Here is a 26,986-nt window from a genome sequence, read left to right as displayed (position 1 = left end):
TATGCCATTGTCCCTCCTGGCTACCTGAGCACACAGCTGGCTCATGTGCAGCCAGCTGCCATCCAGCATCCCCAGGTCCTTTTCTGCTGGGCAACTTTGCAGCCACTCTTTCCCAAGCCCATACCTCTGCACTGAGTTGTATGACCTTATTTTAAGCTCAAAAAAAAAAAAAAAAAAAAAAAGTGAATTACACATACCTATACATTCTGCATTAGAGAAGAAAAAATAATTTTAGGCAGAACAAATGGCAGATCCCTAGATTTGACTTTATATAATCCAGAAAGACCATACTATTTAATAACATGAATAATCATTCACATAACCTGTCCAAGAAATTAATTTCTGCTGTTGCTGAAGAACAGAGTAAATAGGCAGGCTAAAATTAATCCTCAGTATTGCAGTAGCTTCTGAGAAAGAACTTATTCGAAGTATCATGTGTTAATGATTAATGAAAGAGGTCCACAGAGATGCTCAGTTAGAAGGGTAAGGGCATGCCAGATGCTGGACAAACACACGTTGCATCTCTACCTCTGTGCTTTGCAGCCTGGCCTTCCACTGCTATCAGTAAATCTGCAAAGCTTCAAACAGTTCCACAGCACAGTATTATCCAGACTGGGGTGTGCAGCCTTATTTGTTTGCCTGAAGCTATGTGGTTAATAAATGACTCTTCTATGGCTCTGTCCATATTTCTGCTTGTGAGAGCAAAGAACTACCCAGGCAAGCACAAAGGAAACCAGGAACATGAGGTAATCAGCCACAAGCTATGCAGAAGTCAGTTGGCTGTCAAGCCACAGCTTTAGTGAGGAGTAGGAGTAACTTAAGAGCAGAAGGTAAAAGCAAATTTACAACAGAAGTGCTGCATCTTAACACTTCCACACTGACACCTTGCTACCATGGCTTTAGGTCTGGAAAAGCTTTTAGGATGACCTTTCCAAGAAGTGAAAGAGAAAAGAGAGAAGCGATGTAGTCTGTCAGTTCTTTCAAGCAAATGTAGCCTTCTCTAGCTGACCTCAGTCCCTTAGACTGAACAGTTTGTGTCCTCTTTCCATTCTGCCAGCAGCTATGCACATTCAAACCCTTACTTTGTATGAATCATGCACAAATGGAAGCCTCTGAGTTTTACGTCCCTTCGAGTGGTTCTTTGTCCACATTGGAACAAAATGGCTATTTGTTCCTACAGCTTTTCCAGCATCACTTGCATTGACGTGGTCTGGGCAACCACAGGTGGAATCAAGACACGGGACTGGGATTTTTCCTAAGCCATTAATTAACAGAACGTTTTAATCATTAATTCATTCAGATATGTACAGCCTCCACAGTGCAGTATCCAAAGACACCAAGGATATGATAACCTTGCAGTAAGGAAACAAGCTGTCACTTACAAAGGTGTTATTCAGACACAATATTTTGTCACTTGGCACTAAGTACTGATAATGCTGGCAGCTTACATCCCTATATTTGCAATGTAAAGAAATGAATGTCAAGGTTCTACTGCTGTCTAGCAGTACAAAAGGGTTTACACCTAGAGGTGGACTCTTCGGAAGTTCATGCTCATCTCCCCTGAAAGCAGCTGGTACGTTATTGCTTTGGACAAAAAGTCAGCATGGAAATTTGATAGGGAGCAGTTAGAAGAATTCTACAGGACATTAAAAGCAAAATGTCAGGACTGTGGAATCATATATAGAAGGTTGAAGGCTGTGGCTATCTTGCGGACTGGTGGTTCAAGATATTTAAGCTCTTCAATCATAAAACAGAGCTGGCTCAGGTTACCTCTTACAAGCTGTTCTCTACACACACAGAATATTATGAGGCTCAAAACTGCTGTGACAATGAAAGCAGTTACAGACACTGCAATCCAGATGTGCAGCTTCCAGGGTAAATATCATACTTGTTTATAACCAGACTTTGGGAGTAGCAGCAAAGCTGAATGAAACACATTTGGACCTTACCAAAAAAACCCCCCGAAGCTTTCCTTTCAGGCTCTATGTTTTGAAGGCCAGGCCTTTTGTCTCAGTTGTTCTCAGCAGCATTGTTCTAATGGACACAATAGACATAAAGAACCCTATGTTCTTAATTCTATTATTGAACTGCCAAGTGACTATGAGGAAGTGACACAGAGCAGCACATTCAGGAGTGCCTACCCATACTGTGTTTTTGTATGCTCAGCTCAAATTATGAAGGGAGTCGATGTGCAGATGCTTGAGGAAGCAACTTGAGGAGGCATCCAGGACCTCTTAAAATCTCATCTTAAAACTACTCAGCTTCACAACTGAAGCACCTTGCTTTGGAAGTCACTTGTGAGTATTTCCTCTATCACTTCTCTGCAAGTCATCACTGCTAAAATACTTCACTGGTGCAGCAAAGAGTCCTCAAAAGATCAATTTACTTATTTTAAGAATTTGCCTCTCTTGAGATGCCAGAAAAGCACTTTAAGACTCACAACAGCTATAATCAGCACTCCTCATGCACTCAGACACTACTGCACTTGTGAATAAAAGATCCCATATGCTACTACTCCAAGCAATTCAGGGGGTTAAGACATGTATGAAGCAGGCCAATTGTGGAGTCAGCTTTATATTTTTTCATTGAGAATGCAATGAGTATGTTTTTTAGTTAGGGCAAGATCCCCCCGTGAATGACCAAGGCTTGAATAACTGGATACTTCTTGAAGGTGCCTGTTTAGAATGTGCTGAGAATTCATTCTCAGAAAATCAGCCCTCTTCAAAAACAACAGTATCTGGATTTTTTTTTACCACTTCTTTTAATCACCACTGTGATGGAAGAGGCTTTGTGCTAATGGTATACTGCATGGTGTCCAACCCTTTGGCTTGCCTAGGCTGCACTGAGTGAAGAGGAACTGTCTTGGTCCACATATATGTAGGTCACTCCAAACCTAACGCCTCCTATTTATTTTTGTGGAAACTACAACAGATACAATGAGCACAGCAACTGTTTGAGAGAGCAAATTCTCAACTATAAAACCCTATTTTTCAACATAGCCACCACCATTACCTGGTGCATTTTCACCAGTGATGAACAAGAGCCTGAATACTATGTTCATCACAACCTGCACCAGCGGCGGTGACCTATGGTTGCTGTCATCATTGCTGAAATGCACTGATACTCACTGCCTCACTGTGCTCACATCCACTGTTTGGTCTCCATAAATGTTCAGCAAGCATCAGTTAATGTCACTAGGTGCAACTTTTTCTGCATGGAGGAATTCAGTTCCAGACTTCTGTTGCATATGTACTTCCACATCAGATGCCATGCTGTCAGACTGCTCCTCTGCTGCCAAATGTCAACTGGAAACAAAATGTAATGGAATATTGATGAGAAGGTCCAACTTCTACTATCATATTACCAACGTCCACCTCTGACATCATGGGCCAAGGTCATAAAATAGGAGGCATTGCTTTTGGAGCAGACCTGGCAAACTACATAATATAGTTGATGTACATAAGTAACAAAACTTATTTTAACTGTTAATATTTTTATTAAAACATTTTATAAAAGAGAGCAACAAACCCATAAAACTAGTGGGATATGTGACCTTGTTGTTTGAACCTAATATTCAGGTTCACACTCTATTTGAGCATAATCTAAACTAGAAGAGAGTTTGGGCACAAGAACATATATGGACATGTTCTTGTCATTTAAAAATCTAGTCTGGAAGCTGAAGAAGGTTACTAACAGATCGTCTCAATAAGGAGTGGAAAAAACATACATAGTTTGAGTGGCATTCAATTAATAATCTGTAATAGCTTACAACTGATCCTTCTAGTACCTCTCTTAAGAGCAAGGAGCTGATTTCTTGTTTATTAATGCAGTTATTATTATTATTTAAGCAGGTGTTTTCTACAGAGGTGACAGCGAACCAGAACATCAGCTCCGAACTTCTTTGGACTTTGAGAAGCTTGGATTCTGATTCATAGTCTCCAAGTGGAAAACAGTTGGAGATACAGGTTGTATTTATACATATGCTGAGGAAGTAAAGCAATTTCATCAACTTGTAGTAGAAGAAAGGTAATGCAAATTCTCTCATGTGAGTCTCATTTTAGGGAGTGCTGTCTGGGTATGGGCACTACAGTTTCTTGCATAACTCTTAGGAACAAAAAAAGCCCTATGTTTTGCTGAGTTATAGTATTTCTGACTTTCTTTGTAAGGAAAGAGTGCTTATTTCTCCACTAGCTTCATGAAATCTATCTGACTCCTGGTTACATGTCTGTGAGAATTCGCTTGGAGGGACTAATGGACAAGGGCACACCCTCCTTTGCTATGTTACTGCTCCATGAGTTCCAGACAAAAGCATTTATTGTGGTTTGGCAGCAACCATCTATTCCTAAAACCCTGGGACTGCATTGTTCTCTGCTTGTCAAAAGCTGATTTAGTACCTACAGGCACAGAGCGCAGGGTTCATCTTTTTAGGAAGGGTCTTCAGGCTTTCTAGACTGCTGGGCTCACCTCTCAGAGCCAGTAGGACCACTTGGAGGAGTCATACCATGGTTGACTGTGAAGACAAGTCCCTCAGTGAAGCAAAAGATCTGCCTTGCAACAAATATTCAAGGATTTTTATTCTGACCCTAGGTTAAATGGTAATGCTCCAGAAACTGAGTAACCAACTGCCAGCCCCATAACAACTCTGCATCATTAAATAAAGACATGTCTTAGGGAACAATATTGTTAAGGCCCCCACAGTGTTTTGCTGTGTTTGGAAGTCTAATAATGGCAGAGATGTCTGACTGGAACTCCTAATGATACAAGGATCTTGCAGTTCTATCTGTAGCTACGATAATGATCCTGGGACCTTCACAAAGCTATGAGGAGGCCCTTCTTCTACTCAGAATGGCATATCTTTACTTTTAAAGCAGATCATTAACAGTTATATCTAATGAAAAATCCATCTGTTTTCCACTGAGCATACACTTGGCTTTTTTTTTTCCTTTTTTTCCCTAAGGTTGCATGAAGTTCTGCAGCGCACAGTGCTGACACCTTCAAAATGCAGCAAGACAAGCCAGCTCTTCATGCAGTTCTTTTGTCCGTGGAAGTTAAATATTGGGCATATCCAGATCTATTAACATAAAGCTGAACTTTGGACCTTTAATTTCTCCAGGAACTTTGGAGAGGCATGCAAATATGGTATGGATGCATTAAATCTTAGGTAACACAGATCTGCACAGGTCTGAGTTTGCAGCCACACAAGTAGACAGCATACTCTTATAGCCAGAATAACAACCAAAATTAAATATGAAGGTGGCACCACATGGCAATGAGATCATTAACAACACTTGTGTGGAAATCAGAGGTATATGTGCACTGCTGTTCTCAAATGCACGTTATGCAGCTGTGGTTGTTCTCTGTCACATCAGTTGCTAAAGTCTAAGATTAAAATTTAAAAAAAAAAAGAAAAAAGAAGAAAAGAAAGTTGGGACATTCACCCCCAGTCATCTGCATTTCCTGTTAGGCTCCTGAGACTCTGATTTGCTTTTACACCCAGACACCACTGGCCAATATCCACCATCCTTCCAGTTAACAAAGATTTGGAAGACTTTTGCTCATGTTCTGGGCTCTCTGGCTTCCTTTTGCCAGTCCCAAAAGGGGCCAGAAAACAGGAAATATCCCTTCCAATCTTAATCTGCCAGGCACAGGTGATGTTCCTAGGTGAGGGCTGCCCACCATGCACACCCTTGCAGACCCCTGGGACCAGGTGAGGCTTAGAGGAGGCAAGGAAGCTAACGAGTTCAGCCACATTTCGCTCCAGTTATCTTTGGCTGCCAATGTGTTTTCTTAGGGAACCAGGATGATCAGTGTTCAGAAATCATTTGGACATGAAGAATTTGAAGGAGTTCTCTGCACCCAGTATCTGTGAGAGGCTTCATCCAGTGTTTAAGAGTGGATGCTGAGCACCAAAAGGTGGTCACTGCATAATGCAGATGCTGGTTCCAGCTCACAATGTCTTTTGAAGGAAAAGCTTCACAGCAAGAACAATCACAGTTCCAGAATTGGGGTTTAAAATTTCCATTGCTGTCCTCTTTGGGATCATTCAGAGATTCAGCTCAGAACCAAGAGCTTAATCCGCTGTAATCAAATGAAGAAATCTGGCTATTTTGCAAGGGAATATGAGTGAGGCCTGATCTCTACCTCTTGTTCTGTTCCCATGTGATAGCTCCTCCTTTACCATAAACAGATGGCATAATGAACACATCACATTTGTGTCTGATCTACTCACCTTCTCGTCTGATCCACTTCTTCTACCTCTTGAATTACTGACCTTTTCTATTTTAAATTAATTGTTCATTTACATTAAGCAAAGTAACCTGACAGAAGGTTAGAAAGATAAAGAGATATCCAGATCTGTCTTACCTACAGGATGTAAACAACAACAACAACAACAAAATGAATAGATGTCTTTTTTTTTTCATGGAATAAGAAAAAAGATACATAAAGTGACCACAGAAATTAGTGGTTTTCTTCCTGTCAAAATTAGGAGATTCTAGAGCAGTCTCCCAAATAAAGTAGGTAACTAGGAAGATAGGAGACACAACAAGGAGGAAAGAGTACATTTTTGAATAGCACTGTCTGCTTGTGAGAAGGATTGAGAACTTAGCTCCCTGCAGAAGCACAAAACTGGACTCAGCAAGCTAAAAGGTTATATTCAATTCTGTGTTTCCTTTCTTCCTTTCCAAACCAGAAGCAGAGATCTCTGGTACTAAATGAGCAACCATGTGTCCTTTCTCTGCACTCACCTGTGTAAACCTTTTCCCATGTTCCAACAAGGACCAAAAAAAAAAGCAATCTCAGCTGGCCCATAACAAGAATAAACTAAAGATGCTTTAATATGCACTCAACAGGGCAAAAAAACCCACATCATACTTTTATACAGCTTTACAAATAAAACACATCCTATATGACTGGTCACAAATAGAACAGAATCAGACAAAACACTTTAAAAATGCATTTTTACATTCTGTTTTTGTAAGAAAATGAGACTCTCTTTTATCTACATTGGACAGCCCCAAATAACTCCAAAACTTGTTCATAAATCCCAGTCAACTTTGATAGAGGGCGTTGAAGATATTTAATTCCAGCAAATTTTGTGGAAATAGATGGCCAAAAAGACAGATTATTCATCCCTCATTGAAGAAATTGGCTGAACATGAACTCAATCCCCATTAAACATCAGAGAATCCATGCTGAAACACAATCCAAGGTACAAACCCGTAGGAAAAAAAGACTTCACTGTTTACAGAACTACTTGTATTGAATGAGACTACAGAGAGATAATATCAGTACAACAGAAACTAATCACCACCACTCAACAAACCTTTTGGAAGCAAGTCAGCAAACACATATGCTTCAATAGAACCAGAGCCTCATGCGACAGGAAGCTTATTAGAGACCCTGTCTCTCATTATTTTGTTTTTGTTTATAACTTCCCGGCAAGAATATTCAATATTGCAAAATAAAGTGGTTTCTTTCACAGACCATCCACAGTGAGAAAGAAATTGGGCCAGACATTCCAGATCCTGAAGAAATTGGTGCCTGTGGAGCTATGGATTTCTACCAGCAAAACATCTGGCACAAAATAGCATTAAATATGAATAACTTGCTTTCCTCTTACCACTTGTATGAGGCAAGAATAACTTCACTGAAGGTTGTTTGATGTACAAAGCCTGCAAAGAGGAGAAAAGAGAAGAAAGTCAGCCCTTTACACATAGCAAGACTCAAAATATTTTATTTCCTTGATAGCATAACCTTGTGAGCTGTTTTTCCTTGTTGCTACATGTCAGACAGTTGCTTCATCGTATTATAAATGCAGCTTAGGAATTCCCATTTGATGCTCTATCATGGCTTTGGTCAGAGATCCAGATTCTGGGTATCTGCAACATCACTGACCTGAAAATCTGGCCAGGTGTGGAGTCAAGGCTCAGGAAGGGTAACAGGAGCTCTGTGTGCTCAGCCTTTCTTAGCTTTTCTTTCAACACTTCCTAAGGCAAAAAGAATTATTGAAGTAAAAAGCATAAGAGCCTGCCCTGCCTCATGATGCTCAGCAGTGGCTCATGATTTGGAAGACTGGGGCTGGGGATTTCTTAACTATGGGCACTTGCATCTGTTGTATGGCATCAGTCATACAACGTGACAACAGCTCGCATTTCCCCTTCTCACTCTTCAACTCTGCAGGACTTTTTCTCACATTCAAAGCAGGACTGGCAGTGGAATCTGTCAGTGCTGAGCACTGGGATAGCATTCGTTCCTCCTGGCAGGGAGGTCTTGCATGGATGCATCCACACCAGGTCCCTACAGTGGGCAGAGAAGTTTTATATAGGCAAAAACTGCCCAGTAGGGTTACACTGCACACATATCAGGCAGCACCTTTCCTAAATCTCTGGATGGCCACTCCTTTTTCCACCACCCTGAGGACAAATAAAAAGCCTTTCAGGGGCATTTTAAATCATTGTTGCCATTTCAACCCCACAGATGCCAAAGTGATTGCCGAGCTCCAACAAAGGGAATAGAATGAGTTGCACCAGGCAATAAACCATCCTCTACTGGCTCTACTGGCTCTAGAAACAGGAAAGTAAGAGAGGGAATGCAGAACTGGAACAAGGCACAGACCCAGAGCAGGTCCAAATACTTGCAGGAATTGATTTATCCCAAGATTTGATACCAGATGTTCTATTCATACAACTTTAACGGAGCGCCACAGAACATTAAATGCTTCTCACGCTTTCAGCATTCAAACCACGCCATCTGGGCACTTCTGCCACAAGGCATAAACAAAACAGTGCTTAATATTAATGAAAGAAATGAGTCCCTCTCTGCAAGTTCAATATAAAAAGGGTAAGAGCAAACATGTGCTAAGTTGTTCTTGGGAAGCCTGAGCACAACAGAGGGCCTGTCTTGGATTATAGCATTTCTAGTTTATGCCAGCCCAAAGTCTGGTTTTAAGGAAGATGTATTAGTGATATGTTACTGCAAGCACTGTGATAAACGGGAGTACTCCGCATTTTTGATTAATAAAATCATTTTCATAATATATCAAAAATGGTTTGCTTGTTTACCTAGAGCTTCAATAGATAGCACAACTCTTACTCCATGAAGAAGCTGCACACGTTTACTTGGACATTTATTTGGGTATCACTTCATTGCAGATAGCAATTAAATGGACTTCTGACCATTTTTAGCCTCATAGACCCCTTGTTATCCTATCAGCCCCTTCTCCCTGGCCTACCAAAATCCTACAGCCCTATGTGATAAGAACTACAGCTCACTGCACTCTTCTGTGCAAAATCTTTTCTTTGTATCATTTACTTCTTAAAACCCAGGGCTACCCACATTTGTGAAGCTATATACAAGGCTGTTGAGACTGAGCAGGGACAACTGAAGTCACTTTTCACTTACTTTCTCAACTGCCAGTGCAACTTTCCAGCCTCTTTTTGCTCAGTTCACTAAGAGAAAGGATTACGACATACGGATCTGACCCAATTTTCTCTCCCTGCCATAGCACATTCCTTTAATAAACTGAATTTGCTACTATTCTTGCCTAACTCCCATCTATTGCTACCTCCACCTCCTCATGCTTGTGTTCTTTGCTCCCTAGGTCATCAAGAAATCCAGCTCTTCTTTAAAAGATGTGACCTTCCAGGTTGTCTCATGTTTTCATGACAGCTTGACAACTTTGCCAGTCTTCCTTCAGAAGTCTCTTCTCTGACTGTAGCCTCTTTTTATTAAGATCCAAACTGGCCCCACTAAGTGTAGCTCAAGTGTGAGATGAGCAGAGATGCCTCTATATCAGTCATTGAATTTTCCTGTATTTACTTTGATTAAACACTGGATGGTGCTCTTTGCACTTTCAAGCCAGCAAAAGCTCTCTAAAAACAAGCAAACTCCCTCTTCTATTGAGAATTGTCAAAATTCCCCAGGGTCAGATGCAGTTAAAGATACATGTCTAAGCCTCAAAATCCAGTGGGAAGAGCATGTTTTGACTACATAGAATGTAGCTTAAGCTGCAGTGGAAGAAGCTCAGTTAGGTAAGGACAAATGCCAAAGAAAATGTCTCTGCCTATTACACACAAATCCACCAAGTAGCGGCTTTCACATTCCTCCTCAAATATTTTATTTGCTAATTGGCTCCTTATCAATGTTCTCCATAGCAACAAGAGGGATTTAAGTGGCATAAAGTGGGCTAAGTGACATTATGTCTGCATGTAAATGTAACTTGGATTTTGCATGGAGGAAATGATCTGAAGGAGGTTAACGGCATAATGTGAAACCTCCTGTGGTCTCAGAGGAGAAGACAGCTTCTTAATGCTGTATGAATGGTGAAAGAGGGAGGCAAGAAAATGTATCCCAGCAGCAAACATTTTTGACAGAATCAAACTGAGTTTCTGTAGGAAATGAGTCCATTTAATCTCTTTAACTGCTTTTATAATAGATAGTCTTCAGCTATTTTTCAATGGAGGTCAGAAGCCTTTTGATATTTTTAAATGTGTAATGAATAAGTAAAGGAGAGAAATACATTTTATGGCAAAAAAAAAAAAAAAAAAGAAAGAAAAAAGAAAGCCATCAAGGTAGGAGATACACATTCTTTTTTGTCCTGCTGTGTATTCCTGGACAAATTATGCTATCTCTCCAGGTCTTAGCTTCCCAGTCTGTAAACCTGAGATGATTCTTTCTCTTCTGGCTTCACTAAAATGCTCTGTCTCCAATGAAAAGTGCCATAAAAGTACGAATTATTTTGTGTGTCTGCATCTAAGGGATACAGCTTTGGAAAAGACATCCTGCTAAAATAAAGAGGCAAGTAGAGAAACCATTGTAGCATCTAGGAGAGATCAGGGAAAACAGAGAATAAAAGGATTCATTACAATGGGATGGCATTGATGAGATACTGTTGGATCAGCTGTGCCCGCCTACTGACCTGTATCCTATACGTGTGATTTAAGTTTGTACTGACAAGTATTTGGGTCTCTAGTCAAACGAGAAGAGGCAGAGCCTCAGAAAAGGCTCAGGAATCAGTGAAGAGTCCAGCTTGGAAGGAGGACTCCAGCTACACTTTTGGAGCATACAGAAATCCTACCTGGACCAAACTCTTCAGAAGGGTGGGCTTATTCAGCTGAAGGATGTGCAAGGATTCAGTTCTCTGAAAACCTATTGCATCTCTTCAGCTGCATGGTCCTCTGTTTCTTCAAAGACTGCTCAGTCTTCTTGGCTATCATATTCAAATATCTTCAGAAGATGTGTTCTAAAAGGAACATAGTGAGAGTTAACAGTGGTTGGATTAATAAAACTCTCCAAAGCAAGCACTGCCATTGAAGTCTTAACACAGAAATCTTTTGGTCACACCATTTAATATGATGCACACAGGACAATGAATTTTATGGTACTTGTAACATTCCCTCCTTCTCTTGACAAGTGGAAAATGTAGTCTTTAGAATTTATAGGATATCTGATCTGCCTGTGCCTCAGAGGGAGAAAATGGGATAAATGGCCCAATCCTGAAGATCTGATATTCCTCATCTTATTGGTGTTAATGAACCAGTCTTCTCAGGAATAGAAAGCTGAATGAATGAGATGCTACTGCTAACATGGTCTCTTGTTTTGAAAAATACAACTACGTGCTGCCATTTACAGCTACATAGCTGCCTTTTTAGTGTTCCCAATTCCAAAATACCCATCTAAAACAGCCTTAAAAAGCAGAATCCCTCATTCATTATTATTTTAGCATTTAAATAAAAATATAATCTCTTAAATAGGGAGACAAGCAACGGAGTTCTCTCTGGGGTCCCACTGCCCTTGTTCCCACTGCTGTATCATGTTGGGCTTTGCTGGATGAGCACTAATGGGAGTGTAGTGACTGACATGGCCTTTGCTTGTACCTGCTCTCTTTTATTGAAATACAATAGCAGGGCTGGCAGAAGGGGCTATATGTATTCACACTCCAACTACTGCAATACGAAATCCAGCATCTCTGCTTAAATCACTAATGAAGACAGATCTGAGCTCAGGCTAAGCATGGCTAAGCAGCAGTTCTCTGTAATGCAAGGGCTGCGCAGGCTACATAGCACTAGAAATTTAAACCACTATGGGAAGGTTGGCTGAACCCCACTGCATCCTTCCCTGTACATCTGCAGACAGATGCAGATAACGTTGCTAATATAGATGTTGTGAGTCTGAATGAGTTATGGCATACTTTTAGATCTTTCAATAAAACAACATCTAAGTACAAAGCAGTGTTGTTCTGGGCCTCCCTGCAATGACAATTCCAATGAACTATTGCTAAGCAAGGTTACCCATAAGACTATCCTCTTAATGTGTCCTTTGTTATGCACACGTAATGAGTTTCTGATTTCTTGGTTATTTTGCAATAAGAAAAATTGTTTAGTTTCATGGTGCATCACAGTATTCAATGAGTTTGCCCCTTGGGAACCCAGAAAGCTTTTGAATCTTAATATAGACATCTCTCCAATGAGATCATTAATGTTCAGATAGCTAGATCTAGAGCCAATGCAAGCACTTCAATTTCTGCCTGCCAAATTTTCTTTTTTGGCTTCATTTGCTTCCCATATATTCAAAGAACTGTACCACATGGAATCCTTTAAACAATCGATGGGATAACATAATTTTTCAATTGAAAAGGTTTTTAACCACATAAACTATTCTAGGGTTTACTAAGAAGTTACCATTGCAAATAACGTAATTGTTCCAGACTGAATTCCTTGCATTGCAGAACAACTTTTGAAGCAAAGAGCATGACTGGTTTGGGATTTTCAACCTACCTCTTTATGGTAATACTTAAATGAATGTAAATTTTCTTCAAAAGATTTGCATTAAAGAGAAAGGACAAAAGTCTACAAACACTCATATCTGCAGAACTAATACTTAATGCTAATGACCCATCAATCTCAACAAGAGGGAAATAAATGTTTAAACATTGGGAAACTCTGAACACTTTCTTGTTTAAGCTTTTTGTTTGCTTTAAAAAGTGGGAAAAAACAGTTGACAAATTCTGGCAAACCTGGAAAGTACAAGCAAGAACTTCTGGTTTCCATCTTCCCTTTTCCTAGAAGGACAAATCTACTACTTGCCTGTTGAATAAGCCAATGGCTTGCTGTTGTGAGCAGCTGAGTCCTTCCATAAAGAAGTGAGCAGCTTCTATTCCTTTGGGCTTCACCTGCAGTTAAAAACATATTTGTTTTTTTCTGGTCATATATTTACTTTCCCCACATCAGGTCTTCCTTACTGCATTAGCCTTAAGACAGTCTTTTTGTGGTTTGCCCAGTAAACAAGACCATTACCAAAACCTTCAATGTCTAAGGCCTACTGAGAGTCACCTGGGATACATGAGCTGTTGCTCCCAAGTTAGCTCTTGTAGTTGCTCAGTCTTCTAGTCCTCAGTTCTGCCACTGTATCCACTAAGTGTGCTAGTCTCTGTAACCCACTAGGCAGCTTCCCAAATCCACCTTGTTAATCAGCTTTCTTGGATGGATTGAATTAAACAGTGGGTGGTTTATGAGATGAATTACATTATGAAGCAGGGTCTGTAATGTACTGCTGCATGCTCCTACCATACAGGGCACAACGGAATCAAACTAATTTGTGGCCAGCAGGCCAGTAAAGCAATATAAATGGGAAACAGCACACTTCAGAGGAACTTCTTGGTCTCCATTTTGATTCTCTTTGACTCTCTATAGACCAGCTTCTCATTTGCCACACATCAGTCTGTTCCCACTGCATTCACACCAGAGGTAGACTCAGCCTTGCAAGTCCAGAACTTCAGTTTATCTTTTTAAAGAACACACTTTCTGTGGAATCGGCTTAGTTATGGTACGAAACAATGGTGTCTTGTACCACATGAAAGTAAAGAAACTAGCTCTGGATTTTATTAGCCTCACTTCCTAGGAAAACAAAGCTGTTACGATCATACTCTTCATTGGTCTGACCCCCAGAGCAGTGAAGCCCCAGTCCTCTGATCATTCACATGAAAGGGCTTGCTGTGATATCCCCCTAAGCTGTGTACTTTGCTGCAAGTGGAGGTAAAACACATGGAATTGTGTCTTGTCCTGACATGGAATTGGGACAAAGCCAGAGTAAACTCAACCAGATCTGTGATCTGGGACTAGTTACACAGATAAAAGCAACAATCATTACATTCTGCAAAAATACATGCCTCAGCTGAGGTTAAAGTGCCCCAATGAAAGCCACACAAAGAGATTTCTACATGCTCAAAAAAGTAGGAAAAGTTTCATTTGGAACTTGAGCATTTACAGGCACTGAAGTCAGTCAACCACAAAACAGGGATCTATTAGGAAAAGATTTAATTAGCTCTTCTGCTACTTATTCATTTTATTTCCTTCGGGGAAAAATAGAAAAGAAGAAGAAAAAGAAAACAAAAACCCAATTCTCTCCTAGATATGTCATGCAAATTATTTCATTACGCCCTTCTCAAACAAATAATCTCAGTCCCCCTCAGTTTACTCCTGGTCTCCAGACAACCACGGACTGTACACACTTACTGCTTGTCACTGGATGTTACTGTTTAAACAAAAGCTGCAAACTTATCTTTCTCAGCAAGCCTGTGCAATTAAATTTCAGGCAGAGTGCAAGATGATGTTCCCTCCTGCAGCTGCTACTAACAGAGCACACACTCTTCATCTTCCTCTAACTTCTGTCTGCTGCTTGTGGTACTGATGCTGACAATGTCCATGTTGGACTTTTAGACCAAATATATCTGATAAAAACGTATGGAAATCTAGGAGTTTTATTATTGCTGGAGAAAAATATTCTCCTGAATAAATAAGCCTATCTACCTGCAGCTCTCTAGAGCTAGGCCATGTCTCATTGATTCATTAACACTGCACCTGTCTAACATTTACAGCACGGGGACTGGGATTCAGCCTTCTGGTTTATGCTGGTACTGCCACTGCAATAGACCTGTTCCCATGACTGCTGTTAAACTTTGCTTATCACTTTTTGGGTTTAGCTGAGTCACATTGGAAGATCTGTTGAGAAGGACTATAAAAACGACAAGTGTTTAGAATTAAATGGGACACTGGGGAGGCATAGAGGAAGTTACCCAATTGTTCTACATCACAAGACATTGTGAATAGCTACTCCGTAAACCTTTGTATCTGTCAAGTCCAACTGCTACCCAGAAAAAGAAAAAAATATTAAACAAGAACCATACCAATAAAGTTAGTACTACTTTAGACTGGAGATCAGGAAGGAAAAATATATGAGCTCTCCAAGAGGTGACTATTCTTCAGACTACTGCATAAAACTCATTTGATACGTAAGCTCAGTGTTCATGCAGATTCTGAAGTGCTGCAATTCTAATAGACATTTTCCTTATTATAGAAATGAAGGAAGGGATATGATATTTGTACTTTTGTAAGTGTTTGTTGTTTGACAGTTATCAGGCTCGATATTATCTTACTTTCTGTTTACAGCAGGGAGTGATGCATATGGGTCTGATCCTGGACCAACTTTTGTGAGTGGGAGTTTTGCCTTGACATGAACAAGATGAAAGTAGCTGTTAATTTGGGGTACTCATTTGAACATACACAAGGACAGAATTTCCGAACCTCAGTTCCCACAGTTCGGACTGGATTTTCAAAAGGATTTATTGTGTCCAAAGCTTAATATTCAGCTACTTCTAAAAGTTCCTAAGTAGCAGCTAAGAAATTTCGAAATAGACAGGTGATAGTGATGAAATGCTTGAAGGACTGTGTTTCTAAGCCAGCAATTCTGACCATTTGGCAATCCCAAGGTCTCCAAACAACCTCGAAAAGAAAACTGACAGCTTGCATTGTGAATAGAGGTAAGTAAGTTTTTACCTAAGGACCACTTTTTACAACAGCAAAGACAGAGACTACTTACTTCAAGTTGGGTAAAATGGGTGACGTGATCAAAATGGGCAAAACATAGAGGAACAGTTTTCAAAGGCTCCTTCTCTATCTCAAGATTCTTCTGACTGAACAACAATTTAATTTGAAATGCAGAATTCTATGTCTTGCTACAATTTGATAGCAAGGCCTAAAAAAATGCGGCCACAAGTGAGAGGTCAGGACAAAGTCCTGTGAGACTGAGTTTAAAAAGGATTGGTTTTAGATTTGCTCTCTACAGCTCCCTGAAAGGGGGTTGTAGCAAGGTGGGGGCTGGCCTCTCCTCCCAGGTAATAGCAAAAGGACAAAAGGGAATGGCCTCAAGTTGCACCAGGGAAGGTTCAGACTGGATATCAGAAAAAAGTCCTTGCCAGAAAGAGTAGTGATGCAGTGGCACAGCTGCCCGGGAAGGTGCTGGAGTCACTGTCCCTGGAGATGTTCAAGAAACATGGACATGTGGCACTGAGGGATATGGTTTAGTGGGCAAAATTGGTGGTAGGTATATGTAATCAGACTAGATGGTCTTAGAGGTCTTTTCTAACCTTAATGATTCTGTGGTTCTGTGATTCCAAGCCCCAAGAAAAGCCAACCAGGAGAGGAGGATCCTGCCCCTAACAGGATTTGGTATCACAATATCCATCCCAATGTTGTTCTTGGTGATTTTATATGCCCCTTAAGACTGTACACCTCCTTTGGTATTAAAAAGTAGAGCTGAGATGTATTTACCTGTTTAGGTGGAAGGACTGACAGCCTCCTCCGCCAGCACAGACCGAGCCGGGTCTCCTGGTGGGCAGGAGGACCTGTGAGGAGACAGACTGCTTCCCTATCCAGCCAGACCACACCCGCAGCCCTCCCTGCACCACACAGCAAAAGGGTATTTTGTTGGTGTCACTTCCACGAGTACCAACAGCTAACCACACATTTATACGAGCCGACCCAGGGATGTTCCCTAGGGCAGGGCCCGGCCCGGAGGCCCACGGGCGGCACGGAGCGGCCGTGCAGCGGGGCCCGGCTCCGGCGAAGCCGCTCAGCGCGGGGGGCAGCCCGCCTCACACAGCGCGGCCCTCACGGCCCCGCGGGCGGCAGCCGCTCCCGTGCTCTCACCGTGGGCGCCTGCGCGGTGCTCCTCCTCCTCCTCCTCCCGCCGCCGGCGGCCGCTGTCAGGATGAGGCGGAGGAGGCGGAGGCCCGGGCCGGCAGCTCCCGTCTCTCGCCGGGGCCCCCTGGCGTAGCGGTTCCCGCTCCGACGCCGCGGCTGGAGGCGGAGGAGGCCGCGGCGGCGCCGCCCGCCCGCCGGAGCCATGGCCCAGCCGGGCCCGAGCGCCCCGACGGACGGTAATGAGGAGGCGGCCTCGCTGCACCGAGTCGAGCGACCGCGGCCTGCCCGGCGCCGGGCTCGCCTGCCGAGCGGTGCCGGCTGGGGACGGGGGAGCGCGGCCTGGCCGGGCCGCAGCGTTGAGGAGGTGGGATCGGAGCGGCGCGGGCGGCGCGGGGAGCACCCAGGGAGGCCTGCGCGGCCCGGCCGGGCGTGAGGGGAGGGCGGAGGCGAGAGGCGGCTGGGGAAGGCCCTGAGAAGGCGAGGAGGGCACAGCAGCTGGCTCGTAGGCTGATCTGGGCTTATTGTGGAGCAGGGGCGGCTCCCGAGCGTGCACGATGAGGGAGGGCAGCCCTCGAGAGGACGCTGCTTGTTGAGGAAGGGGATCTGCAGTGCTGGGTGAGGCCCCTGAGGAGGAAGATGCGGTTCTGCGGGCACACAGTGCACAGCCAGGCGGGATTGGGTCAGCCCAGTGGTGCTGTGGGGCCCTTGGGCTGCACCCCAGAGGCTGAGGTCAGGATCCCTGCATGGACGGTTAGTTTGTGAGGTGGAAAACACAAAGGCAATGACAGCTTTTCTCTCGGGAGAAGCTCTTCTTACCTGTGTAGGAGGGAGATAAGCTCTGCATGGAGGTTCCTGTCATGGAAAGGGTATTGCTTTCTTTTTTGTGAGGAATTACAGAGAAGGAAATAATTTCTTTTATTCCCCCATGGAATAAGTCACAGAACTGTTTGCGTATCAGAAAAACTGCAGTTAATGCTTTATTTGGAAGATGGGCTTGAAGGAACAATGTTAAGGACTGTGTTTAATGAGATGTGTGGAAAAAGGATGAGAGAGCAAGAAATCTAAGGTGAAGCTGATCAGAACATGGAAACAGGAGGCCTGGGGCGAGATGTGCAGAACCTTGAAGGATAGGTGCTTCCCCTGGCGTGGCACTGTGACAGGGTGCTCTTATTTTAGACAGCAGATGAGTTTCCCTGGGAAAGTACTCTATAAGAAAAGGGGAATGATGTATCCTTGATTATGTGTATCTAGGGAATTGTGCATGCTTTTATTGTTTTTTTTTTTTTTTTTTTTGGTGCAGTTACACAGGAAAGTGCTTATTCTCAGGGATTTCAGTCTACCTTTGTCCAAGTGTTTATGATGAAGGAGCTTAGAGTGATTTATTTTTTTTCCCCTCCATTAAGGTCAGTGACTGTATGCTCATCCTTTGAGAGTGCTGAAGGGAAGGTAAATTTACTCGCTGCCATGACTGTAAGGTTACCCTTGGTATGGGTTGCTGTGTACCTTCCAGTGAATAACCATTGTTTATTGTTCTTTAGCCTTTTCTTGAGAGAGCTCCAGAACAGCTTGCAACAAATTTTCTATTTGGCTCTTGCAGGGAATCTGACTGCAGGTGTGCAGTGGAACTGTGCAAGCATTTGCTGCTTGACCAGGAAAGGTAGCTGTATGTGAGTTGTGTATTAGAAGTTACAAGTTGGGTAGATTTTTGTCATCGTTTAGAAAGAAGACAAGAGATGCAGGTAACATTACGTAACTTGATAGGTTGATGAGGTCTGTCTGGTGAGAGGTATGGATTGCTGTCTTTCTCATGCTTTCTTCTACGAGAAGGTGAGGATGCTGTAAGTAAGACCCATGGTAGGGGAACATGGCTGAAGGTTGGATGGATTATGAAAAATGCTTGCTGCGTTCTTGCACTGAAGAATTGAGAGCTTCTAAAATGGCTCCTTTCCCCCATCCTCCTTTGGCAGTAATAGGATCTGTTTGTTCTGTGTTTTTCTTTTCGTCTACTTTGATCAATATACTATTGTTCTCAAGACTGTTGGATTTATTTTTAAGGAACTTGTCCAAAACTGTGCCTTGAAACTTCTCTGTTGCATTTTAACATATAGAAAGTGTTGAAGAAGTGAATTATTCAATGTTCTTGGCTGTCTGCACTGAATTTATTGCTTGAGGGAATAGTGTAGTCTCTGATTTAAGATTCCATGTGACAAAATAGTGCTGGATTAGTATATTCCTCCAAGAAAATAATCACAGCTTTGTTACAGTTACTTATGTTGATAATAAGTACCATATCATTTTTTACCTGTACAGGACACTGGCTATGTGGGTAGGTTTTTTTGTTATTCTGAAAACATCTATAGAAGACTCCAATATAGGAAAAAAAGACATAATGGAACAATATGAGAGGAATTATAGATAGGATGTATAGTCTATTCTAATGCTCATATTTATATTAGAAGAGGGGAAGGAATAACACAGTGAAACAGTAGAATGGATGTTCGGTTCTACCCTGTTTTTGTACTTTGACTTAGTATAGAAGTTAATAACCCTCTAATTCTTTTGTGTGGGGTAATAGAGTTTCCATATGATAACAATCGCAGAGAGGCTGAGAGCAGAGTCCTCTGGCTGCTCATGTGGCTTTGTGCACTGTGCTGTTAACTCTTGGCTGATTATGTCAACCTGGGTTGCAAGTAGATGCGTGCTTATTGATCCTGGTCACCGTGGCTTTTGGGAGGTTTTTTTATTAATGTGTGTCATCTAGGTTGTGTGACTGGAACAGTAATGCCTGATTTAAAAACACACGTTTTCATTTTGAAGGTGGTGTGGCTCTCACCTTCCTTGGGCTTAATTCAGAGCTGGGTGCTTGCCGTCTCTGAAAACAGGGTTACCAAACAAAATGTTTTGACATAATATTTCCCTGTCAGAGTGCTTAGGTTTCAGCATCGCTCTCCTGCTTGTATCTGGAAAGTGCTTCAATGAGGAAACCACTGTTACATCAAACACTAATTCTTCAAGGCTTAGAAGAATAATAATGGCATGCAAATTGTTTGCAAATTGTCAAAGTCTTACTGCATTAGTAAACTTAAACCATTGGTATGCTCAAACTGATAAATAGCACAACCGTTGATGTTATCCTGTAAAGGAAACTGTCTCATCGGCACAGTCTGTCATATTACAAGTAAAATTACCAGCCAAGAGTACAATATTGGAGTAAGTCTCTCTTACACTGTGTTTAGGCCAGCAAAAATACTGTGTCTCTTTGTGGTCAGAGCTTATGCCAACGCTCAGTGGAGAAGACTGCTCAGCTGCATATAGGGGGATGGAGGATGTTGCCATTTTGATTTTAGTACCACCTGCAGCAGCACGGGCTGCGCTGTTGCCCTGTGCAAGTCACGTGGGATTCTAACGAGAGCAGAGATCTTTCTGTTATTGTATTTCTCACATATCTCAGAGTTTGGGCATAGCTATTGGAGGAGTTTGGAACGTCATGTGGAAAATTAAGTAACAAAGCTTGTGTTTTATGTTCTACGTCTTCCACTGCTACATTGCTAGTTATTTTCCTTACAAATGTCACTCAAGTGAAATTGAAATATCTGAAAATGCTATTACTCATCTCAAAAGCTAGGTGTGGCTGGTAGGGGACTGGCTTCAAGCGCTGAAGTTCAGCTCTGTGTTGTTGATGTAACTGTCAAATATTAAGCTCTTTTCTCTTGAGTAATAACGATGAAATTGCTGGTACTTTCCAGGAGCCAAAAATGTCTTCCATTTCATTTTTCTTGCTTTTAATTTAGTGCATTATTTATTAGTGACTAATATTATTAAACAAATACATTTAACTTAAAAAAAAAAACCCACAAATTAATGCATCTCTTTTTAAGCTGTATGTTTTTCTGTATTTGTTCAGTGGTCACATGTGGAATTTGGCTTCAGAAGTGAAGCAGACACCTTGAACATACACATTTCCACCAAGTAGAACTTCTGAGGAAGTGTTGATCAGCTCAGCAGGTCGGTGTGCTCAGCAGTGGAAATATGCACATTTGGGGTGCGTGTTTCACTTCTGGAGCCAAGTCCCAAATCTCTCTCTTAATTTTGAAGAATGCACTGACTCTGTTTGTTAAAATTAGCTGCTGACTTGCCCGAAGGCACAAAGAGTATACTTTAACACATGGGCCATCTCTCCTACATCTTGAAGGCTGGGAAATAGAAATTCTTTGCCCGTTTTATAGCTTCTTGGCTAGTTCACCATCCTCACAGACAAGATGGCCTTAGTAAATGTTTTCCTTCCTTTCTGGCCCGATGCCTTGAGATGCTTTCCCATAGCCCTCTGTGGGTGGAGCACATTCCCACTGTGGAACTAGTTTGTGTGTGCTCCCTTGAAAGTGGTCGAGGAAGGAATTTTATTTTAAAACTTTTAAGAAGCTAAAACAAATGATGTCTCATGGTGTGGGAGGGGACCAAATCCCATCGGCTTCGTAGCGGGTGATGCTGACTGGCAGGCTTCCTGGGTTTTCACTCCAGGCACTTTATTAAAAGACATGCCTAAGATGTGAAGTTTTCTATATTATATCTAGGTGAGGATTTTTGTTTAAATGAAAGTTTGTCTTTAAAACAAAACACATGCAATTGCGACCTTATTCCAACTGAAGTCTTCCAAGATAAGCACTGATAACATTGATAAGCAGCGCTTACTAAGCAGACTTCTAAGCATTACCTGACACCCAGGCTGGAGGGGGGTGGGAAAAATATAAGACAATAACAAGCAGTAAATGCCATCGTGTGTGTTTTTTAGGAGGAACATCTTCCACTCTGAAAGTCTAGTGGTTCATAGTCTTGCAGACTTGTTTTCTGAACTCGGGGTAGTGGTGTCTGAGTTAATGGTACGAGTCTTTGCAAGTTACTCTATAAATAGTATAAGCATTGTGTAATTTTAGTCAGGGTATAGTCAGTTAAGCATGATGATGAATTATCTCTGGAAAAATGTAAATCATTTGATATCTTTATATAAATTGACACAGGAGGAACACATGAGTAGTGCAGTCTTAGTATGTCTGTATCTTTCAGAAAGAACTGCTTTTCAGTACTTCACTGAGATAGCCTGATGCTTGAGGAAAAAGTCTGGGTTGTCATGTCACTTTATTAGTGGTGCACATAGTACCTTAAAAATGCAGAACTGCAGCACGTCTGTTAATATAATGATGTATTCTATTTGCAAAGTAGCTCATAAGTAAAAAATGAATGGCCCAGTTTATTTTCTGAGTCAGGGATATTTCAACCTGTGGTCTTCAGACCCCTGTCACCTAGGCACCGCTTCTGTTCTACTTTCTATGGACTCTATACAGCAGAAACCCAAACACCTCGATGGTGACAAGGCTTTAATTCCATTTTTTTTATAAAGGAGGCCTGAACGGTTGGCTGTGGGGGAAAAAAGAGACTGAAAAAACACGGATTTAACCTGACAGAACAGAGCAAACCTCCTTAGGTACCCATAATATTAAAAGGACGGCTGGAAGCTTCTGCTAATGCTTTCTTCTTATCTTACAGTATGTCCAAGCCATTCGTTGAGAAAACCTGATGAAGTGCTGCGTTTGTTATTTTTTTTTTCCCATTCATGTCTGCTTCTCTCAGCTATGGCTTCTGCTGGCTGTCAGCTGACTCGTGCTGCATCTCCTATCCTGTCTTCATCCTACGCTCCTCTTGCATGGCCCAGCTCTTCCACATACAGCACAGAGAAAAATAAAAGCTTTCAACTCACCCTTCACATGTTCCATCTCCCCTGGCGATTTCTGTTTCCAGGCAGCGAAGTGACAGGGTAATTCCTCTGAAATGTTGCCTTACGCGACCTTTGGGCACAGATTCTTCCTCTCTGAGGTCAAATGACTGCCTGTTTGGCTGTCTTGGACAGCTACTGCTCCTCATCTGATTCTCTGCTTCCTCTTAAGTTCTCCTTTCCCTTCTATCTCCTCACCTCCCTTAAACATGCTTTCCCTCCAGCAGTCCTGCTGTTGCTGCTGTCCTTGCCTTCATTTCAGCCGCCCCCTTCCTTACTTGCTCTGCTCACAAGTTAACACGTCCTCCACATCTGCTTCCTCCATGCCTCTGTTCTGCCTCTTCTGGAGAGGTCTGCTCAAACTTCCTCCATTACAAATTTCTTCTTTTTCCTTTTCTGCACAGCATGCTCTCCCAGCCATGCTGATTCTCAGCTTGTTTGCTGTTTTGTCATGGATTTTTATTATTATTTTTAGTTGTTCTTTAAGTTCTCTTCAGCTACTTTTACTGAGAAGATCATGTGCTTTACTCTTGGTGCAGAGCAGGCACTCACCTGCTTTTAAACCTCCAGTTTCTCAGTTTTTTCTCAGAACAGACTATAGTATTTGGCAGACAGTGGACTTCAGCTTCCTATTCATCATGAGATTGGCTGACATCTAATTCTTTAATACCTTGATTTCTTTGTTTGTAAACCAAAGCAGTTATGCATCACAGATTGCAAAAAGTAGTTGCTTGAGTTTTAGAGCTCCAACTTTCTCTTACCAGAGCCGTTTTGAAGAAGTGGCTTTGAGAGAGAGCAGGAAACTTCCACTGTGCAGTGTGCTCTCAACCGTGGGCAGCTGAGAGCTCTGCCATGCCTTGTGGGTCCAGCAGTGTTAATAGCTGGAAAATAACTTAAGGTCTTAAAGCAAAATCCACCAAGTCTAATGTAGTTACTTCATAAACAGGAGAGGCTCGTTGCCCTGCGATGCGTCATGCTGAGGGAAAAAATTTAACTTCAGGTGGGATTTTTTGGTTAGCATTTGTTTTCTACTAAAACTTTGTGGTTTTTGAAAATAATTTTTAAAGTAAAGCTATCTATTACTGTATTTTTGCTCCACTGAAATTATGCATGGCAAAAAATAATAATTAAAAAAAAATTAAAAAATCAGAATCAGTAGTAGAAAGAGAGGAAAATCATTTACTGTGTGATACTCCTGAGGATCTGGTTTGTAGATTAAGAGATTAACTGGGAGGCAAACCAAACCAGTTTGTTGATTTAGCAGTGTTGCCAATTCTTTTAAGAAAGTTACCTGAACAGACTGTATGATTTTTCCTTCATTTCTTGATGCATGTATTTAACTTACAGGCAGTTGCAGCAAAGCCTTAAATGATAGCAAGAGAGAAAAATAAGCAAAATGGTAGAGAAGAAAGATTACTCTTTCACCTTAAATTTTTGTCCCAGTGCTTCCATGCATGACTGTTCACCTGCTGCACCCCTGCCTTGGTACTGTCACTTTGTATTTGCATGTCTGGTCACCCTGAAAATACTCCCCAGCAAAAGTATTCTTTGTGTTACATTTTAACCTCTGATGCATAAGTGCTAAGTGAAATGATTAGATTGGCAGCGTGGTTGGTTACATTACAGAATAAACCAGAATGGAGTAACTTGCAAGCAGTAATTTGGCTGCAGCCACGGAGCATAAAAATAATCCTGATGTCTGTATTTTCATTGTCATTGGCTTAATCTATGAAGAAAGCAGCACAGATGAGTGCTAGAAGCTAGCAAAGTGCTAAATGTTGATGTCTGGTACCCTTTAGGAGAATTGTATTTCCCAAGGCCTGCTGAAGATCATGCTGGACTCCTATTGACTATAGACACTACAGAGTTGGAACATTCATCTCACATTAACAGTGGTCTGTGCCAGAATCGCTGTGATGTAATTGAGCTGTGGTGTTACTTGGTTTATCTTGGTGAAATATGAAGTGTAAACGTGGCTCTGTTTGTTCAAATCATCTCATAAACCACCATCGTGGTCATACAGTACATCTTTTAACTTTTCTTTTAAGGATGATTAACAAGTTTTGAAATTAGTTTCCAGTAATGCTTTCTTAATTGTCAGCTCATAACGTCTGTTTACATTTTGTCTTTGTGCTGTATGTAGGGACGTGTGATAAATTAATGGGAAAACAATTAGCCAAACTCCAGATTCTGTGTTTGACTGATGCTTCTAACTGTGAAAATATTATAGCTGTCTGTCTGGTCTTCACAGCTTCTGTTTGATTTACAGATGAAACTGGAGATGAAGATGTTCACTCTCTAAATAGTGCCGAAAATCCTGGTGCTAGAAAGGCTGCCTTCATTGGAGGCACATAGGCTGACATTTATGTGATGATGCATTGGGGCAGGTTGTAATAGCACGTTATAGGGTCTAATTTAACTGCAGCTTTGTACTGGTGTACTTGCTTTTGGATAAAAGTAAACATGAGCCTAAACTCGTTCTGGAATAGAGCTGTTCTGCAATATATTTCTACCTACTACTCTAGGCTTTAACCCAGTCTAAATGCATCTCTACTGGAGAAACCCATTCAGTTGCATTAGATCAAATTGTCTGTGTATATGCAAATACAGATAGCAAACCTGATTTTGCATTCTGATACAGATTATGCTTGTGAGCTGCCCCTAGAGTGTGTGAATGGAAATCAGGATTTGTGGAAGTCCATTTAGCACTTAAAAATGACAGCCATAATGTCTTTAAAAGAGAAAAGGTGGGAGTGTGTTTGGGCTACACCAATCTGTTGCCACCAGGAAGTGCAGGGCAGAAGTAAGGTCAGGCTGTTCCTTTTGGCAGGCTGCATGCAGTGAGGTTTAAACAGGTTATCCAGCTGCACCTGTAGGCTGTGGCTTTGTGTTGCAGCTCAGGCAGCCCAGGAGAGAGCAATCCTTGAGATCCTGCTCCCAGAGTGATGTTATGCTCCCATAGGTGCCCTTGTGCCCACTGCATGTTGGTCTCACTGCTGAGCCAGCTCAGCTCAGCCACCCAGTGGAAAGCTGCTCCCTGCTGGATTAAGGATTTTAATTGATTTAGTGAAAGGCCTGATGAGCATTAGGTCTGGCTTAAAGGAAGGGGTGGAGACCTGGTAGCTGCTATGTGGATGTCCAAAGGTATCATTCTGTCTCATTTTCTCAGTTTAAACCAGTCAACAGCCCTGCTGTCTTATTTGTGGCAGTTGTGGTAAATGCTCAGCCATGTGATGGGTGTGATCAGAGTATTGGTTTGGCTGAGAATTGGTGGTTTGAACCCCCATCCTTCCTGCTTTTGCTGTATCATGTCTCAAATCCCTGTACTTTGGGGATAAAGGGAATGTGGTCAGGTGGAGGTAGGAGTGCTGGTTGCTCTGTCAGATGACCACCCGCACTTTCTTATAGCTACAGGCTTAGTCAAGTCTTTATGTTCAGTTTTTCTTATACCCTAGGCATATTTTAGTTGTTTAAAATCATGGAGTCAGAGAACTGTAGGTGTTGGAAGGGACTTCTGAAGATTCCCCCTAAAGCAAGTTCCCTAGAGCAGGCTACAGAGGAGCTTATAAGCAGGAAGGGGAGTGACCTTTTACACAGTCTAATAGTGATAGGACAAGGGGGAATGGCTTCAAACTAAAACAGGAAATTTAGGTTAGATGTTAGGAAGGAATTCTTTATTCAGAGAGTGAGGTGTTGGAACAGGCTGCCCTGAGAAGCTGCGGGTGCTCCATCCTTGGAGGTGGTCAAGGCTAGGTTGGACAGGGGCTGGGCAGCCTGATCTAGTAGTTTTCAACCACATCCACAGCAGGAGCATTGTAGCTTGATGATCTTTAAGGTCCCTTCTGACCTGAGCTGTTCTATGGTTCTGATTCTGTATGAACACTGCTATCTCATGGTCACTGCAAGCAGGGCTGCCCCCAGCCTTCACATTCCCAACCAATCCTTCTTTGTTTGTAAGAACAAGGTCCAGCAACACACCTCTCCTTGGTGGCTCCACCACCTGTGCTGGAAAGTTATCTTCCACACACTGCAGGAACCTGTACTGTGTGTGCCTGGCACTGCTGCTTTTCCAGCAGTACTGGTGGTTGAAGTAGCCCATGAGAACTCTCTAATTCTTCCTTTTTATTCTCCATGCTGCATGCATTGATGTACAGGCACTTCAGAGAAGAAAACAGAGCAGATGTTGCAGGTTTCTAGCAGGATGCAAGAGGATCTGCCATAGCTGCACACACTGTTGAGA

The 26,986-nt window shown here is 42.1% G+C and overlaps 2 protein-coding genes across 9 annotated transcripts in view; one reads left to right on the top strand and one right to left on the bottom strand.

Moving 5' to 3' along the window:
• Positions 1-139: 139 nt before the first annotated feature.
• On the bottom strand, positions 140-17,183 carry LOC124417310. 4 transcript variants are annotated; one of them, XM_046902567.1, is made up of 5 exons: positions 16,986-17,183; positions 16,608-16,664; positions 13,086-13,171; positions 11,078-11,242; positions 6,810-7,673 (listed from the first exon to the last, which is right to left on the bottom strand). In XM_046902567.1, exons 1-4 carry the CDS (start codon positions 17,181-17,183, stop codon positions 11,197-11,199), a joined length of 387 nt encoding a protein of 128 aa, XP_046758523.1. In that variant the 3' UTR covers positions 6,810-7,673; positions 11,078-11,196. The 4 variants fall into 4 exon arrangements, 2 of the variants coding, with proteins under 2 accessions (XP_046758523.1, XP_046758524.1); XM_046902568.1 differs by lacking the exons at positions 6,810-7,673; positions 16,608-16,664 and adding an exon at positions 7,711-7,988; XR_006931818.1 differs by lacking the exons at positions 13,086-13,171; positions 16,608-16,664; positions 16,986-17,183 and adding an exon at positions 140-3,305 and having other exon boundaries at positions 4,395-7,673; positions 11,078-11,238.
• RABEP1 (rabaptin, RAB GTPase binding effector protein 1) overlaps positions 17,028-26,986 on the top strand; it is a 43,768-nt gene continuing 33,809 nt past the window's right edge. For 2 of the 5 annotated variants that reach the window (XM_015295675.4, NM_205057.2), the window contains exon 1: positions 17,028-17,215. In XM_015295675.4, the coding sequence (XP_015151161.1) occupies positions 17,182-17,215 (34 nt within the window). In that variant the 5' untranslated portion in view covers positions 17,028-17,181. Of the gene's footprint in view, positions 17,216-17,434; positions 17,730-19,089; positions 23,747-26,986 lie in introns of those variants that run through there. The other 3 variants (XM_046902293.1, XM_046902292.1, XM_025141899.3) reach the window with 3 other exon arrangements.

This window comes from Gallus gallus, chromosome 19, assembly GCF_016699485.2.
Source record: "Gallus gallus isolate bGalGal1 chromosome 19, bGalGal1.mat.broiler.GRCg7b, whole genome shotgun sequence".
NCBI lineage: Eukaryota > Metazoa > Chordata > Aves > Galliformes > Phasianidae > Gallus > Gallus gallus.
The sequence above is the reverse complement of the archived record's forward strand: the minus strand, read 5'-3'. Positions and strand labels throughout refer to the sequence as shown.

Bases quoted from the DNA above. Each gene is read 5' to 3' on its own strand.
- LOC124417310 (XM_046902567.1), bottom strand. From the start codon at position 17,183: ATGGCTCCGGCGGGCGGGCGGCGCCGCCGCGGCCTCCTCCGCCTCCAG. The intron at 13,172-16,607 runs GTAAATACATCT...TTTTAACTGCAG, and splicing joins CAGTCCTTCCACCTAAACAG to GTGAAGCCCAAAGGAATAGA. The intron at 11,243-13,085 runs GCAAGTAGTAGA...TGTTCCTTTTAG, and splicing joins GCCATTGGCTTATTCAACAG to AACACATCTTCTGAAGATAT.